We start from the raw sequence: 18,549 nt of genomic DNA, 5'->3' as shown, positions 1-18,549 counted from the left end.
GTGGATAGAGCATTTGCCTAGCACACTGCCAACCCAGGTTTGATCCCCTTTAACCCCCCATAAGTCCCTTAAGCATGCCAAGAATGGTCCCTGAGTGCAGAGACAGAAAATTGCCAAAGATGACCTTTTCCCCCAAGAACTTTTTCCAAGTCTGACTGTTTGAAATAGCATGCTTAGTCTTTGAGGTATCTCCGCTGTCCAAAAAGCATTTTATGTTTATTAGCTTATATGCCAATATTCTGCTTTAGATATAATTCTGTTGACAAGTAAAATAAGCAGGATTATTAGATCTTTTTTTTAAAAAAAATATGAGAAATCTAGAGTTTTCTACAACTTTATTTCATGGTTTAATTAAACTACATTGTGTTCAATAGACTAATGATGACAGACTTAAGTTTATTCGTTAAAGGCCCCGCTTTTTTACAGTTTCCTGGAGTAAAATAAAAGGACAGCTGTATATATTTTATAACAAACAGGTAATGCAATGGGAGCTGTAAAATAAAGCACTATATCAAAAAAATAGAAGGTTAGGTATTGAATCTCCAAATCCATGGTAAGCCCTGAGCATAACTGCAAGTCACTACTACATAGGGCTTACTCCTGAACACAGAACCAGGAATGACCTCTAAGCCCTACGAGATGTGGCTCAAAAACTTAAAATAAAAGATTTTTAAAGCATGGTCATGCTGTCCAATTTCTATTTTATATTATCTTTCACTCCTTTAATTGGCTAGATTTATCTTACATGTCTTCTAGACAAAAAAATATTATTCTTGTTCAACGTCCTTATTTTCAGTGTATGCAGTCTGCTGAAAGAAAACACTTTTCTCCATTAAATGTTTTTCTTCATAAAGATATCAACGTATCTTGTCTTTCCAGGAATGAAACTGCTGAAAAGAAGAATAAAGATTTACAGATCACATGTGATTCACTGCATAAACAAATTGAGACAGTGAAAAAGTTGAATGAGTCGCTCAAGCAACAGAATGAAAAGTAAAAATCTCTTACTACCATTACTTTGAAATTGTGAAAAACAATTTATACTAGTGAACATTCTTTACAGATAAAACTAACATAACCAGCTTTAGGGATAGGATGTAGAACTTGCAACGTTTAAGAGTGATTACTGTTGCAATTTTGTGGTGCTGAGAAATGACACCGTTTATGTTTTCCTCCTTTTTACAATGATTTCAGAACTATTGCCCAGTTAATAGAGAAAGAAGAACAGAGAAAAGAGGTTCAGAATCAACTATTAGACAGAGAATGTAAACTCGCAAGTAAGTTTAACAATTCTGTTTTCACTTTTTTTTTTTTTAAACCTGTAACCACTCACATTTTATTCAGAATATTGAGCAAGCAGGTGGAAGAGGGTGGTAGGAAAAAGTGCTGGGAAAAAGTTAACCCAATAGTCCAGACAGTGAAATGCCCTGCTAGGGATCCCCTTTGGGGTTTGTGGGTGGTCCTGGAAATATGGCTCATCTAATATTTGAGGCAAGGGCATAACCAGTTTTTATTTTGCTTTTTCTTTATTTTTGCTTCTCCAGTCATTATATCCCCTTCATATTTTAAGATCCTGTTAATCATTAATTAACCTTGTAATTTTGCAAGTTATGAGCAATTAACGATAATGTAGCTTTTATGATTTTTTTATAGTTTATGTAGCAGTTCCAATAGTGTAACATTTATGGTATTGGTGTACAAGTTATTGCATCTCACCTTTAATATCAGATTGGGAAAATGCTTTTTGTTTGCAATCTGGAGGTTGTAGGAAATTACTGCTCGTGATAAAGTGTTTTAAAAATTAAAGAAACATAACAGCAGGTGGCAGTGCTAGGTAACTTTTAGTTACTAGCTTCTTTATGATACCTCTGAAAATAATCCACAAAAACATTTTTGTTCTAGCTCATTTACCTTTGAATGTAGCTATTCATCTGTATGATTTTTCATAATTCTTTCTCCCTTTTCTAAATTCCCAAACTAAGGATTCTCCTTCTGGTTGCTATTTATTGTAGATAGAACAGCAGAAAGGAAAGTGTGGAGCTTTGTTGTTTTCTATAGAATACTGGCAATGGGGAAGAATACTGTTTTTAGATCTCTCTAGCAAGGTAGTTCTTCCTTATTATCCTTTTTTAAGAATTGTTAATTCTGTGGTCTGGAAAAATAGTATAATGGGTAGGGAGGTGCTTGCCTTGCATGCAATTTACCCAGGTTCAATCCCATATGGTCTGCCAAGTGCCTACGGAATTAATTCTTTTTTTTTTCTTGTTGGATTTTCTTTTTTTTTAATTAATATCTTTATTTAAACACCTTGATTACAAACATGATTGTAGTTGGGTTTCAGTCATGTAAAGAACACCCCTTTCACCAGTGCAACATTCCCATCACCAATGTCCCAAATCTCCATCCTCCCCACCTGTACTCTAGACAGGCTTTCTACTTCCCTCATTCATTCACTTTGTTATGATAGTAACTAATTCTTGAGTGCAGAGCCAGGATTACTCCCTGAAGATCTTCAGATGTGGCCCCATAACAAAATCAAAAAAGAATTTCTAAAGCATTTCAAAGTAATGTCAGTGTAAAACTCCTAAACCTTTATATGTTGTTTGCTTTAAGACTTGCAACAGAAAACAAAAGTACAAGAAGAAAACATTAAAGTTTTACAAAGAGAAACAGTAGATAAAGAAGAAGCCATTGATAGCCTTCGGAAAGAATTAAACAGAACAGAACAGATGAGAAAAGATCTGAGCATAAAGGTAATCTATGCTGTGAAATACATTTTCAGGAAAATGGTCAAGTCAGGTAAATTTACAATCTGTTTGGTAGCTTTTGTAGAAGACAGAGAATCTCAAGATGATTTAATATTGTGAAGACACAATGTAAAATCCTATATATCTTAAAATCATTAAACGTGTTTTAAATATATACTGTGTAAAAACGCTGCACAAAGGGAAAAATACTGAAAAATACTGTAGTACTTTAAGAATACTGTAAAAATGGGGGAAAATGCCGACAGGAGAGCTAGAGAGAGTATAACAGGTTGGATACGTGCCTTGCATTCAGCCAAACTGGGTTTGATTCTGAGCAGCCCATATGATACCCGAACCCTAGAGGATCTCTGAATGTAGAGCCAGGAGTAAGCCCTGAGCACTACTGGCTGTGACCCAAAAAAAAAAAAAAAAAAAAGTACATAAAGGGATTATTAGTTCTTATTATCATATATATATATATATGAATAGTTAATTCTGCTTATAAGAATGGATAATAACAATAATAATAATAATAATAATAATAATAGTTCTCTTATTTAGAGCTTTGTAACGCAAAACTCTTTGAAACATTTTCTAAGTTCTAACTTTAAAAATAAATGAAACCGCGTCTTGGATTATATTTGTTCAATGTCAGTTAGATAGCTCACTGGAAAAGTATGTCAACATGATTGCATTTCTTTACTGGTAGCTATGGATAGCGGTTTCATTTACATCTAATACAAGATTAGATAAAACCAAGTTAAGACCAAGGTTAAATGCAACTTGAACTACCACAGAACATAATGTCAGAAAAGGCACAAAATTGAATGCTATGTTTACAGATTTTCTAGTTATGGTTTAGTGTGGTTGGCTTTGCTAGTAATTATAAATAGTAATATTTAGTATTTTGTACAAAATGTTAGTTGCTAACATCAACTTTAAAGCATACCATATAATTTAAATTGTGAACATATTTTAATGTGTCATCTGAAATATAACTGTTTCAAATAAAAAAGTAAGGATATGTTTTAATGTCTGAAAGAAAACATACTAGCATGTTGAAGTTCTTTTTTCCCTCAATTTATTCTTTCTTTACTTCCCTCTCCAATTTCTTAGGCTTCTTCCTTGGAGGTTCAGAAGGCACAGTTAGAAGGTCGTTTGGAAGAGAAAGAATCGGTGGTGAAACTTCAGCAAGAGGAGTTGAACAAGCATTCTCATATGATAGCCATGATTCACAGTTTGAGTGGTGGAAAAATAAATCCAGAAACTGTGAATCTCAGTATATAGATATTGCTTTTTTGTAGTCTCTAATTTAATGATACTTGGTTTATTTACTCTATTGGAGAAGATGGGGCAGGAAACTAATATGTGACTCAAAAACAATAGCAAATTATCTATCATCTAATTTGTAAAGAACCTAATCTGATACATGTTTTCACTTGGTCTTAAACTTTTATTTCCCATTTAATGGTAAAGTTCATTTTTTGTTCTATATTTTTCTTCTCTTAATTAAAATACTATTCTTGGGACTTTGTAAGTGATTCAGTTGTATAGTGCACTTACTTTTTTTCATGTGTGGTCCGGATTTAATAATACTTTGTACCACAGACAAAAAAAATTTTTCGTAAATTTTTCATAAAAATAATTTCAAAATCTGCTAGTTTTTCTAAAGTTTTTCCTTAGTAGTTTTATATTCTCTTCTGTTTTTATTAATCTGTTATGTATATATGATATAAAGTACTTAAGATGATTAATTGAAAATAGAATCAATAATTTTTTAAATGAAGGCAAAATGTTGCCAGTAAAGATTTTTCCTAAAGTAGCACACACAGAGAAATCAGTAAATTTAGAAAAATTTTAAATATCTTATTAAGAGTAAGATATTTGGTATCTTATAAACTATATGATGTAAGTAGTGACTTTGAAAAATAATTCAATGAAGTTACAAAAATAATGTATTAAAAATAAAAAATAGTGATGGGTTAACTGTAAAAACTTAATGGTTTGTAGTTATATATAAAATGTAATTTGTTTATTTTTAAGTAGATTTTAAATATTGGCCCACATATATAATTTATAATCAATTTTTAATTTCTTATGATTTCAATAGGACAAATTACATATTTTCATTGTGTCTTCAGAAATTAATATTTTGATTTGAAATGTTTTATTTTCTTTGATTTAAAGTGAGTCATTTAATTTTTATTGTCTGTTTTGTTTCGGGGACAGGGCCATATCCAAGTGTTCAGAATCTATTCACAGATCCTTTCTCTGGGAAACATGTCAATATTAGGATCAAGCCCAGGCCCCTGCATGAAAATTGTGTTGAATTATCTCTCTAGCCAGTTGAATTATCTCTCTAGCCCAGGATATTTATTTTAAAGCATAGGTCAAATAGTCCTATGTATTTCTTTGTCATATGAGAATTTTCAGTACTTTTCATTTGAATCAAATGTCTTAAGTATTATATGTACATTTTATATCCATATTTTGGTTCTTTATTTCTTTATTATTACAGCCATTAATACCGCTTTGATCTTCACTATATTTAACTTAAGTGAACTTAGATTTCTATTCATTCAGCTGTAGTGAATATCTAAACTTATGTTTAGAAATTAAACATTTTTATACTTTGCTTTTACATTAAATCTTATCAAACTAATATGTATGCATATGTATTTTGTACTTTTCTACAAATGTTTTTGATTTTTTTCTTTCTGGGCCACATCTGGTGGTACTCAAGACTTACTCCTAGCTCTATGCTCAGGGATCATTCTTGTTGGGTCTCTGGAGACCAGAATCATTACTGGGAACTAAGGTTGGTCATCACAGGCAAATTAAGTGCCTTACCTGCTGTACAACCTCTCCAAACCTGTGTATTTTTTTAGAATATTGTGCAGAATAACACAGTGCCATTTCTCTTGCAATTGCATTTAAATTTTAAATGGCTTTAATTTACAGACAAAATGCTTTATAAGTGCAAAATGCTTTGTAAAATGCAGAACAAAAATTTCTATAAAAAGTAAATGAAGCACAGTGTTAACTATGGGGCTTAAATAATGAACTTATTTAAAAAAATTAAAAATAAAATAAAATATCAAAAGTAAATGAAGCAGGGGCCAGAGCGGTGGCGTGGAACAGTAAGGTGTCTCTGTCTTGCCAGTGCTAGCCTAGGACAGACCGCGGTTCAATCCCCCAGCATCCCATATGGTCCCCCAAGTCAGGAGCAATTTCTGAGTTCATAGCCAGGAGTAACGCCTGTGCGTCACTGGGTGTGGCCCCCCAAAATGTAAATGAAGCAAAAGATTTAGAGGAAGTCAAACCATTTAGAATGTTGACAGTCTCAAAATTATACTGTCCAGGAAAAATATTAGTGAGGTTCTTTATCCTGTCCATTATCACAGCCTTTAGACAGGCACATTTGGCTGTTGAACACTTAAAATATAACTAGTATAACTGGAGAATTATCTTTTTTTACTCAATTGTAACTAATTAAAATTTACAGACAAAATGCTTTGTAAATGCAAAATGCTTTGTAAAATGCAGAACAAAAATTTCTATAAAAAGTAAATGAGGGGCCGGGCGGTGGCGCTAAAGGTAAGGTGCCTGCCTTGCCTGCGCTAGCCTTGGACGGACCGCGGTTCGATCCCCCGGTGTCCCATATGGTCCCCCAAGCCAGGAGCAACTTCTGAGCACATAGCCAGGAGTAACCCCTGAGCATTACCGGGTGTGGCCCAAAAAACCAAAAAAAAAAAAAAAAAGTAAATGAAGGGCCCGGAGAGATAGCACAGTGGCGTTTGCCTTGCAAGCAGCCGATCCAGGACCAAAGGTGGTTGGTTCGAATCCCGGTGTCCCATATGGTCCCCCGTGCCTGCCAGGAGCTATTTCTGAGCAGACAGCCAGGAGTAACCCCTGAGCACTGCTGGGTGTGGCCCAAAAACCAAAAAAAAAAAAAAAAAGTAAATGAAGCACAATATTAACTATGGGGCTTAAATAAAGAACTTAGTCTATTCTTATAAGTATGCATTTATATAAAATGAGATTTTATATTAAACAACCAATTTTAGACTTTAAAATTATTTAATTTGTTTTCTCTGGAGATTAGAAAATAAATATACTTGTTTTAAAGCTGTTACCATTCACTTATATTTTCCTAGACTGTCTTATATAGAAACTTCTGTGTGTAATATATTTTCCTATACTTATTAGTAAATTTTTTTCAATAATTTAAAAATTATTTCATAAAATATTTAAGCACTATGATTACAAGCATGATTGTAGTTCAGTTTCAGTCATAAACCTAACACACACCCCTCGAAAGTGCAACATTCCCACACCCATTGCCCCCCACCTCCTCCACCCCTGCCTGTACTCGAGACAGGCATTCTAATTCTTTCACTCGTTAACATTGTCATGATAATTATTAGTGTAGTTATTTCCCTAACTGCACTTACCACTTTTTGTGGTGAGCTTCACATGGTAAGCCAGCCCTTCTGACTCTCATCTCTATTGTCTCTGGGCATTACTACAATAAGGTCTTTATTTTTTCTTAAATTTTTCTCACTCCCCATAGATGAGTGAGACTATTCTGTGTCTACCTCTTTCCCTCTGACTTATTTCATTCAGCATAATAGATTCCATGTACATCCATGATAAGGAAAATTTCATGACTTCATTTCTCCTGACAGCTGCCTAATATTCCATTGTGTATATGTACCATAGTTTCTTTAGTCATTCATCTGTTGAAGGGCATCTTGGTTGTTTCCAGAATCTGTCTATTTTAAATAGGCTGCAATGAATATAGGTGTGAGGAAGGGATTTTTGAATTGTATATTTGCGTTCCTTGGGTATATACCTATGAGTGGTATAGCTGGGTCATATGGAAGTTTAATTTCCAATTTTTTGAGGAATCTCCATTTTGTTTTCCATAAAGGCTGGACTAGACAGCATTCTCACCAGCACTGAATCTAAGATCCTTTCTTGCCACATCCCCGCCAGCTCTGTTTGTTCTTGTTCTTTGTGATGTGGCATGAGATGGTACCTCTTTGTTGTTTTGATTTGCATCTCTCTGATGATTAGTGATGTGGAGCATTTTTTCATGTGCCTTTTGGCCATTTGTATGTCTTTGAGATAAAATCATTTTTGTTTCTCTGTCAAATTAAAAAGGTAGCTTGTATTTGTGGTGTATTAGATGTGTGTTTTTTTAAAGTATTTTAAGCAAGCTTGAGCCGTCACTGTAGATTTTATATTTAAACGACCATTTCAACATTTTTGTGCTATTTTATTTATTAATGTTCTTCCTTTGCTACCAGTTACTCTTAAACTAGTTTTAGTTTAAGAAAATCTGCACTTTAATATGATACTACTTAATATAAAATATAGATAGAATCTTAAAACTTTATTGGTCCATGTATCATCACATATTTTATGTTGGGCTACAATTTCAAACGTTTTTAAAAATGGATTTTTTTTATATTTTTAAAAACTGCCACAAGTAGCTAAGCATTTGGCAGATTTAATAGTAACTCATGTTCTTTGTTACATTATCTGAACTGTTATTCCAAGAGTTGCATTTCATCTCACTTATCTCAAAGAGCCAAGAGATACAAATGTATTCGAAGTACCCTTGATATTGTCAAGCTTCAAATAAAAAGGTCTATTATCTCTAGAAAGACAAAGCTGCTCATATTTGATTAGGTTTTTCTTTTACAAATAAAGAATAGTATTGAATGAGTTAATTTGTATTAAATCCAAGTTAGTCATAGTATATTAGAGGATTGTATTTAAAGAGATATTGAAGCTTTATATTCTTTTACAAAAACAAGACTGCATAATCAAACCTGATGTGTAATTTAAAATTATGTATGTTATGGGTCAATAGTTTAGTGGTGGAAAACTAGACTTGCATGTGTTGAGGCCCTGAATTCAAACCAAGGCACCACAGAAAAAATGTTTATAGACAATTTTAGGAATTTTTCTTTTTCCTTTGTTTTTGTTTGGGAAGCATACCTGGTGGAGTTCAGGGTTAGTCCTGGCTCTGATCAGGGAACCATATGTGGTGTTAAAAATTGAATCTAGGTTGTCAGCATGCAAAGCAAGCATTTTCACTTCATTTTACTGTTCTTGAAGAAATATTGAAAATGTCCTCTTAAGGATGTGCACTAAGATTTAGTTATGATCCTTTTTTGTTAGGACACTATTGTGCTTGCACATTTGTTATTTTCCAAAAGTGCACATGGAATATTCTACAGAATAGACCACATGCTGGGCCATAAGACATACCTCCATAGAGTAAAGATAAAAGATTGTATGAACTACCTACTCAAACCATAATGCACTGAAATGAGAAGTGAATTACAAACAGACACAGGAAAAATTTTGCCACCTGGAAATTAAACTGAACAATCAATTCTTAAGAGACTAAGTCAAAGAGGTAATGAAAAGATTCCTGGAAGCAAAATGAGTGCTAAGACACAAATTATCTAAATTTGTAGGACACAACAAAAGTGATACTAAGAGGAGCATTTATAGGTTTGCAACATTCATCAGAAAGGAAGAAGGGGCCTCCACACATAATTTAATGGCATCACTTAAAAAATCAGAATGTGATCAACAAAATGAACCAAAAATAGGCAGATGGAAGGGAATAATAAAGCTTAGAGTACAAATTAATGAATTGGAAATACAAAAAATCCAAAAGATCAAAGAAAGCAAGAGTTAGTTTGTTTTTTGAGAAAAGAAAGCATTGATAAACCACTAGCAAGACTCACAAAGAAAGGGAGAGAAACAAACCAAATTATAAATGAAAAAATTACTACAGATATCGAGGTCTTTAATCCATTTGGATTTTACCTTCATACATGGTGTTAGCTGAGGGTCTAAGTTCAATTTTTTGCAAGTGGCTAGCCAATTGTGCCAACACCACTTGTTGAAGAGGCTTTCTTTGCTCCATTTAAAATTTCTTGCTCCTTTATCAAAATCTAGGTGGTTGTGTGCCTGGGGAACATTCTTTTTATTCAAGCCTATTCCACTGATCTGAGGGCCTGTCTTTATTCCAATACCATGCTGTTTTGATAGCTATCGCTTTGTAGTAAATTTTAAAGTTGGGGAACGTAATGCCTCCCATATTCTTTTTCCCAATGATTGCTTTAGCAATTCTAGGGTGTTTATTGTTTCAAATGAATTTCAAAAGTGATTGATCTACTTCTTTGAAGAATATCATGGGTATCTTTAGAGGGATCGCATTAAATTTGTAAAATGCTTTGGGAAGTATTGCCATTTTAATTATGTTAATCCTGCCAATCCATGAGCAGTGTATGTGTTTCCATTTCCGTGTGTCCTCTATTATTTCTTGGAGCAGAGTTTTATGACTATCATCAGTTCTCCCATATAGTCTGGATCTATAATATTCATATGAATATTAATGCATTTGTTGGTTAGACAGCTTCTTCTTAATAACAAACCTGTTGTGCCTGGCAGTAATGGTCCTTTAATACCTGAATGTAACTTATATGAACATTGCCCTGATGTTATAGTGATATCATCTGGGCATAGTATGTCCAGGACAGCACTTCCTGTGATGGCATGTTGCAATGAACTAATGTGTTGCAGGTTTACATGATTTAGAACTCCTAAACTTTTGAGGCTTGAGGTAGCCTCTGCCCAGTTTCCAAAATTTTGTTGGTTGTTGGGACAGTCTCTTGTCCAATGATCCCCATCATTTCATTGTGGGCATGCCCAAGTGGTGGTCTCAAGAGGGTGGGCTTAGGAGGGTCACTCACTCCTTTATAGCTTTTTAAAGACTACATTTTGTGTCATCTATATATGGCCACTCTAGCCATTTTAAGGGAGTTGTTTGAATGACTGTTTTCCAATTAGACTTTGAATCTATATTTACTCTATTGTTTGTTTGATTTAAATATTTTTATTCAAGCACCTTGATTACAAATATGATTTCAGTTGGGTTTCAGTCATAAAGGTAACATCCCTCTTTACCAGTGCAACATTCCCATCACCAGTGTCCTTCCACCCCCCCCCCCCACCGACCCCGCCTGTATACAAGACAGGCATTCTACTTTCATTGACATTGTCACCATAGTTGTCAGTGTAGCTATTTCTCTAACTGCACTCACCACCTTTGTAGTGAACATATTATGGGCTGGAAGGACTGGCTCATGTAGCTCTGACTATTCAGATTTGTTTTTTGGAGGCATCAAAATGCTGGATTCAGCATTTTGCCACTCTGTGTTGTAATTGGTGCATGTAATCCATTGACATTGAGATGACATTGGATTTAGTGTCATCTTTGGAGTTTTTTTCCTGTCCCACAGAACTCAGTAATTCGTGGGTACTTGAGGGGGTCCCAGCCTAAAAAATAAAGAGAGAGAAATGGAACCCAAGACAGAGTCTGATCAAAGGCCAAATTTATTGAAGCAGACAACCGGCTTATATACTCGGCAGAGTAGGGGGGAGAAGAGGGGAAATACAAGAACAGCTTTTGTATTATAGATGACTTTAGTACAATTTGATATTTTCTCAAGAACATTTTGTGGTCAACTTAGACAGGTCAACTTAGGTCAAACCTGGAACATTTGTGTACATCCTATTCATACATTCTGTAGCCAACATCTATTTCTCATAACTTTTGACAGGACAAAGAGCTGTTTCCATACTTAATTTCTATAGATGCATTCAACTGTCACAAGTTCTCAGAACATAATAAACAACAGGATCTGTGCTGTTTCCTGTGACTTTGGAACTGGGCAAATGCCTTTGTAAAAGGTTAGGCACGTATGCATGCCATACAAAAGAAAAGTTCGTGCTGTGGGGAAAGAAGCAAGCCATACAGACTCATCTTGAGTCTGCCCCTGACAGAGTTTGGTGTGTTTGTTGGGTCTGCCTCTCCTTTAATTTGACCTTTCAATTCCTTTAAGTTTAGTTTTTGCATCTGTAAAGTTCTTCAACGATTGTTTATTCATGAAGCTGTGTATCCTTCCTCCACACTTGAATATAATCTAGCTGGTTGAAGTACTCTGGGACACATGCATTTCATTGTTTTTTGTCACTATATCCTACCACTGCCTTCAGGCCTTGTTTTTTTGTGACAAATCTGGGCTACTTAAATTACATGTTTGTAATAGCTTCATTGACTTTTCCACTTAATTTAGAAATTTTCTATCCTCTGTTTTATGTTTCTGTTTAGAAATATTTTCACATTATTGGAGAGTTAGTACAAATTTACACATGTTCATATGTAGTCACCTTGGTTACATATTGTATTTTTAATTGCATACTACATAATTTTACGTAATTTTAATTGATATTACTTTTTTTTCATAGTAGCCTCTTACTTTGGGGAATCAGCTGAGAGGGGAGGGAGAGCACTGAGGCCTTAAGGAAACCAATAGAAAACAAGAGGTCAGGGAAATTAACCCAGGAATTTAAAGTCCTAGGACAGAAAATAGGCCAGACCACCTTTGCAAGATTGAGAGGATAGGAGGACTGGAACACCAGCTCACTTCATGAAGCTCACCACAAAGAGTGGTGAGTACAGCTATAGAAATAACTACACAGAGAACTACCATAATCAAGTGAATGAATGAGAGAACTGGAAAGCCTGTCTGGAGTACAGGTGGGGGTGGGGTGGGATGGAGGGAGATTGGGGACATTGGTGGTGGGAATGTTGCACTGGTGAAGGGGGGTGTTCTTTACATGACTGAAACCTAATCACAATCATTTATGTAATCAAGATGTTCAAATAAAGAAGGAAAAAAATTGTTAAAAAAAAATTGAGGGGATAGAGTTGATTGCAGCTGCAGGGGAAGTGAGGGAGGCACCATGCTACTTGGTGACCCAATGTAGAAACAAATTTTTGTGCAGGCAATGACAGCCTAGGACACAGAGCACACCTTCTGAGGAGAAGAGTGAAAAGACTACATGTACACTTCCAGAAATCCTGGGAGGCCCTTAACATGAGACCTTGGCTGCTTCTAGTACAAAATTCAACTCCCTTCACCTGATTGTCTCCTGCTTAGAGCCTCCATGGTGCCTCTGTCCTGGAATGCTAGTGCTTGCCAAGCACTCATCTTCTTTGGGCCAGGCAGCTTATCTTTATGCACTGTGATGCTGGAGCCCCAGTTTTGCTGACCACACTGCCCCCAGCCATACGAGGGTCAGAAGAATAGCAGGGAAGCATGGACACCAGCCACATTGACAGGGACAAGCTGGCTTATCAAATACAATAAAAAATATTTAGGGCCATGTGTCCCAAAGTAAAAAAAAAAGTATATGTCATGTTTTTTTTTTAAAATTAATATATTTAAGCATCATGATTACAAACACGTTTGTAGTTGGGTTTCAGTTATAAAGAAAAAAAAACACCCCCTTCACCAGTGTAACATACCACCATGAATACCCCCCATCTACCTCCTCCCTTACCCTCTGCCTGTATTTGAGACAGGAACTCTATTTCTCTCACCCACTACTATTGTCATGATAGTTGTCAGTGTAGTTATTCTTCTAACTGAATTCATCACTCTTTGTGGTATGGCTTATATCAAGGATTGGTCCTTCCAGCCCTCATCTCTATTGTCTCTGTGTATTATTACAATGATGTCTTTTATTTTTCTTAAGTACCACAGATGAGTGAGAATATTTTTTGTCTATCTCCTCCCTCTGACTTATTTCACTCAGCATAATAGTTTCCATGTCCATTCATTTATAGAAAAATCTCATGACTTCATTATCTGACAGCTGCGTAGTATTCCATTGTGTACATATACCAGTTTCTTTAGCCAATCATCTTTTGTTGGGCATCTGGGTTGTTTCCAGAGAAATTGAAGTCATAATTCAAACTGCTGCTATCTTTAAACGACTAATCAGAATTCTAGTGTAAATCTATCCAAGTTACAAAATGTCTCATTCTCAAAAGTATTTGGTGAGTTATTTAATACCCGATCATCTAATAATTTTAGGGTCTGTATCTTTGTAAGGTTGCTCAATAATTATTACAAATGTGTGTCCTTTAGTGTCTGTCCTATTCTGTGAGGAATAGTTTTGCCTTAATTTTAGCTACAGGAAAGCTCATTATGGGAATGAGGGGCTGGTGGAGAACGGTTTATATTTACACCTTACTAACAAAAGATAGAGGGACTTCTGTCTGTTACAACATGGAAAAGGCATATATATATATATATATATATATATATATATATCTTCCACTCTCAGTAAGCAAAAAACTGAACAAGTCTAAAAATCATTTTGTCTTATGCCCTTAAGAGAATTAAGGTTATAGTGCTGTACCATCTTTCCTCCCTCAAATTCAGGAAGAACATGAATATACAGAATTATAGATCAACAATCTGAAGCATGGTAGGAACTCTAACAGATTGTCAGAGGCTGTTTGAATTAGCTTGGGAGTTATAAACTGGGGGCCCTTTCACTTTTCCCTGAGTTTTCATCTGGAAAGAGGGTAAAGTTCTTATAGGTAAGTGGAGAGAAACATACATGCACATGATTATTTATGTAAAGAGAGAATGCAACCTTTTAAATAAGCCCAGAGCATTTTTCATAACAAATGTCTTTCTAACAAAGAAAGAAAGAAAGCTTTCTAAGACTTTAGGTGAAGGAGCTTACCTAACTTCAGTCCTTCAAGCCTTCAAGCCCCAAAACAAGGGAGAGAAGAGACTAAGATGTTACAGGTTTACTCAAACAGAACATCATCAACTTTTTCCATTTGTGAACCCTTGCGATGTGAAAAATGTTTAGACGACCCACAGGTATAAAGTAGATTTAAAAATCAAGAATTGACTTATAGTCATTTATTTTAGTGCAACTTTTTGGTGGGCAGCTCAAAACTGGTGGTGTTTAGGTGCAATTACTAAATCTGCTCAGGAGTGACCCCTGGATGTGCTCAGAGGTCGCTGAACACAAGACTAGTACCTTAAAATCTTTATCTTTCCAACCTGCATTTTTTTTCATTAGAGACCAGACACTAAATCTAAGTGATTAACTCTACTGATATCAACAAAATTTAAAATATCAACATCTCTGCTCATAAAATTGATAAATCATAGAAAATTCACCAATTTCTTTCAAAGATACATGCTAAAATCCATACAAGGAAAAAATGGATCATTTAAATAAGGCTGATACTTATTAAATTTTATTTGCAATTATTAACCTTACAAACATAGGCACTAGGCCAAGATAATATCACAGATGAACCTATAATATACTTAAATGATACAAATAGAAGTGGTGACATCATTCTATTTAACTCTGGCAAATTCCTAATACCAAAATAAGATATATATTACAAGGAAAGCTACAGATTAATATCTCCTATAAAACTCTTATCAACACAAGATAAATGTAATTCTAAGCAACCAAATGTGATTTAACAAATGTGATTTTACATGCACATAATGAACCCAGCAGTTAAATAAATAAGCTAACAAGCCATGAAAAAAAAATCAAGTAGATTGAACTTGTTATTGTTAAGTACAAGAGACCAAATGGAAAAAGTCTTCTCTATATATGATTCTAACTATACATTGTCTGGGGCCAGAGAAATAATATAACAAGTAGGACATTTGCATTGCATGCAGCTGACGTGGGTTCCATCTTGGGTACCCCATCTTGTCCCCTCAGCACACCAGGAGTGATCCCTGAGCTCAGAACCATTAAGTAAGCCCTGAGTACTTCCAGATGTAGCCCCAAAATAAAATAAAACTAAAAAGTAAATTTAAAAAATACAGTAATATTAATATTTTATCTAATCCTGAATTTAGGAATGTTTTCTAGTATTTTCCTATCAACATAATTAATTCAAAGACATGTATTTCCGTATTTATTATAGTATAATTATTTACAAAGGTTAAGAACTAGAAGCAACTTTAGTGCTATCAAATTGCATGAGTAAATACAAGGAGGGTGTATATACACAATGGAATACACTCAACACTAGAAAAGAATACTGCATTTGTTATAAAATGGAAAGATCTAGGAATTTTTATGATTAGGCAGATTCGTTAAATGAAAAAAACACAAACTGTATATGGTTTTACTCCTATGTGTCTATTAGAGAAAAACCAATGAACAAAATGAAACAAAAACAAGAGTTGATTGGTGGTAAACAAGACAGGATGACTATATTGTGTAGGGTAGAATTAAACTTTAACAAGGTTCTAAATATAGTATGAACACATGACTTTCAATGGACACATTAGATTTTCATAAAATTTAATAAAATAATACTTTAATTAAAATAAAAATAATAAAGATTATGTATACTACCTGTAGCAGTAGTAAGAAATCAGGCTAGGCTGGGTGGAAAGATATGAATACAGGCAATATGTGTTAAAGTGTGGGTTTTGTTTTATTCTATTTATTTAGGAGCAGGGGATTGGATCATGTATGGCTATGCTTAGGGTTTACCTTTGGCTCTGTGTTCAGGGCTCACTCCTGAGGGTGCACTGGGAACCATATATAGTGTTGGGTATCAAACAGGGGACAGCCCACAAGGAAGGCAAGTGCCTTATCCCTGTACTATCTCTCTGGTCCTGAAATATGGGTATTTAAAATGTGTTCTAAGTTGGCTCTTCAAGCACATGTATTTCCTTGAACATGTAACTTGCTTGTCTGTATGTCTGATTTTTCTATTCTGGAGAAGTTTGTGTTCTTTTAAACAAGCACTTCCTCTCTTTCTCAGCCCTCATGTGTTTCTAAGCAAGTTTCAATAAACACTGCCTTTCTTCACCAAAATAAACATGTGTTAGTCTGTAGCCTATAAAATCACTAGAAAAAAATGTATTGTAACTATTATTTTTGTCTCAAATAATTTTTATGGGGCTCAACAGAAGACAGTTCTAGTGTGAGTGTCAGGGTAGGGTCCTGTCATATTCACCAGAATTCACCCTATTATGACAGAACCTAATATCCTAAAAAAAGGGGGCATGAGTTGAACCAACTGGTAGTAAGAGAAATTATTACAGAGCATTAACCTCAAGTTAGAAAACAGAAATAGTAAAATAAATAGTACAGGGAAATAAAAAGTTGACTTTATCATCTTTAGTTTGGTAAGAACCAATAAAAATTCTATATAGACGTATGTGCCCCACAGCTACAAAGTCAGGTAGTTCTTATTTGCATGATTTATAATTTTAACATGCTTGTTGTTGGCATGAACTTATAAAGTGCTTCACAGGGTTTGTTTATCTCTGAATAAAAGTCTAGCTTTATCGGTCCATTTCATGCATTTGGGTTTATTTTCAGTCATGAGGAAAAAAAATCATTCAGCCAAATGACAGACCCAAAAGTTTTCATAGATAATAGGATTGTATTTTTGTTTTTGTTTTTGTTTTTTGTTTGTTTGTTTTGGTCTTGGAGTCACACCTGAGAGGGCTCAGAGATTGCTCCTGGCTCTGTGCTCAGAAATTGCTCCTGGCTGGCTCAGGCAACCATGTGGGATGCCAGTTATGGAACCCAGGTCTTTACTGGGTAAGCCACATGCAAGACAAATGCCCTACCGCTGTGCTAGAGATAATAGGATTGTAAATGAACAGAATAGTATTGGTTCTTTACTTTTCTAATTACTATTAAACATGACTAAAGAATAGAAAAGACATATCTACCTATCGTGCGTCCCTAATTCTATTTGTTGAAAAATATTAGAGGTTTATTAATTGTTCATCCATAATTTAACCATTTTTTTTAAATTGTTGTTGCCTTTTTTTGGTTGGTGGGTTGTTTTGGTCACACATCTGCTGATGTTCATGGTCTATTCCTGGCTTTATGTTAGGGCTTTATGTTTAGGAAGTAGGTTCCTCTCCTTTTGCACTGACCTGGAAAAATTCCAAGTGCACCTTATATAATTTTAGTAGGTCCATATCCACATCTACTGAGCTACTTGGCTACTTAAGCATAAAAGAAATTGTGGCACAGGTAGTCAGCAAAGAACTAAAACATATGGCAGCAGAAATAAGAAAACTATAATCAGAAGAGTCAAAAATGAAGAATATGGTAGGTGATATAAAAATGCAATTAGAGGTCTGAGCAGCCACATAATAGTAGATAAGAAAAAGACTATTTATCTATGATGACATGTAGTAAGCCTCTGGAAAATAATAGAAGATTTTAAAAAATGTTTGAGAGGAAATGAAAAGAACATCAGAGAACTATGGGATAAACAATGAAAAAAATCACAAGAGTCCCTGAAGAACAGGAAGATAAATTTTATGAAGAATTACTAGTTGAATAAATCATAATGTAAGAGTTTCCCAGAATTGAGGCATGCCAACACCAAGATCCAGAGTCTCAAAGGGGTTTCAGAAAAGTAGAGCCAAATAGAAAAACCCTAAGACGCATAATTCAAATGACAAAAGCCAAAGACAGACAGAATATTGAAAGCAGTAATATTAAGAAAGGAACTTAAATATAAAGCAAATCCCATAAGATTATAACAGATCTATCAAATGGTTTTCTATGAGAAGAAAATGCTGGAATACAGTGAAAAAAAGGGCAGAAACTCATTAAATTAATGCCTCACCACGAATATTCAATTATCTTCAGATTTGAAAGAACATACAGAACTTTTTGGACAAGTAAAATTTTAAAAAATTTATAGTCTTGGGACAGAGTAATAGTACAGCCAGTTGGAAGCATTCCTTGCATAAGGCCAACACAGGTTCAATCCCAGGCATCTCATATGTCTCCTGAAGCTACGAAGAGTAATTTTTGAGTGCAGAGCAAGGAGTAAACCCTGAGCATTGCCAAGCATGACTCCCATAAAAAAAAAAAAGAA

General features: G+C 34.7%; 1 protein-coding gene across 1 annotated transcript in view; it reads left to right on the top strand.

Moving 5' to 3' along the window:
- CIP2A (cellular inhibitor of PP2A) overlaps nt 1–4,034 on the top strand; it is a 42,661-nt gene extending 38,627 nt beyond the window's left edge. Inside the window, exons 18-21 of the mRNA XM_049785681.1 lie at nt 880–993; nt 1,195–1,277; nt 2,614–2,753; nt 3,864–4,034. Of these exons, the coding sequence (XP_049641638.1) occupies nt 880–993; nt 1,195–1,277; nt 2,614–2,753; nt 3,864–4,034 (508 nt within the window). The remainder of the gene's footprint in view (nt 1–879; nt 994–1,194; nt 1,278–2,613; nt 2,754–3,863) is intronic.
- The last annotated feature ends 14,515 nt before the right edge of the window (nt 4,035–18,549 follow it).

The sequence above is a fragment of the Suncus etruscus genome, chromosome 13, assembly GCF_024139225.1.
Source record: "Suncus etruscus isolate mSunEtr1 chromosome 13, mSunEtr1.pri.cur, whole genome shotgun sequence".
Classification (NCBI taxonomy): Eukaryota; Metazoa; Chordata; class Mammalia; order Eulipotyphla; family Soricidae; genus Suncus; species Suncus etruscus.
Note: the sequence above shows the minus strand (reverse complement) of the source record. Positions and strands in the feature narration are given on the sequence as shown.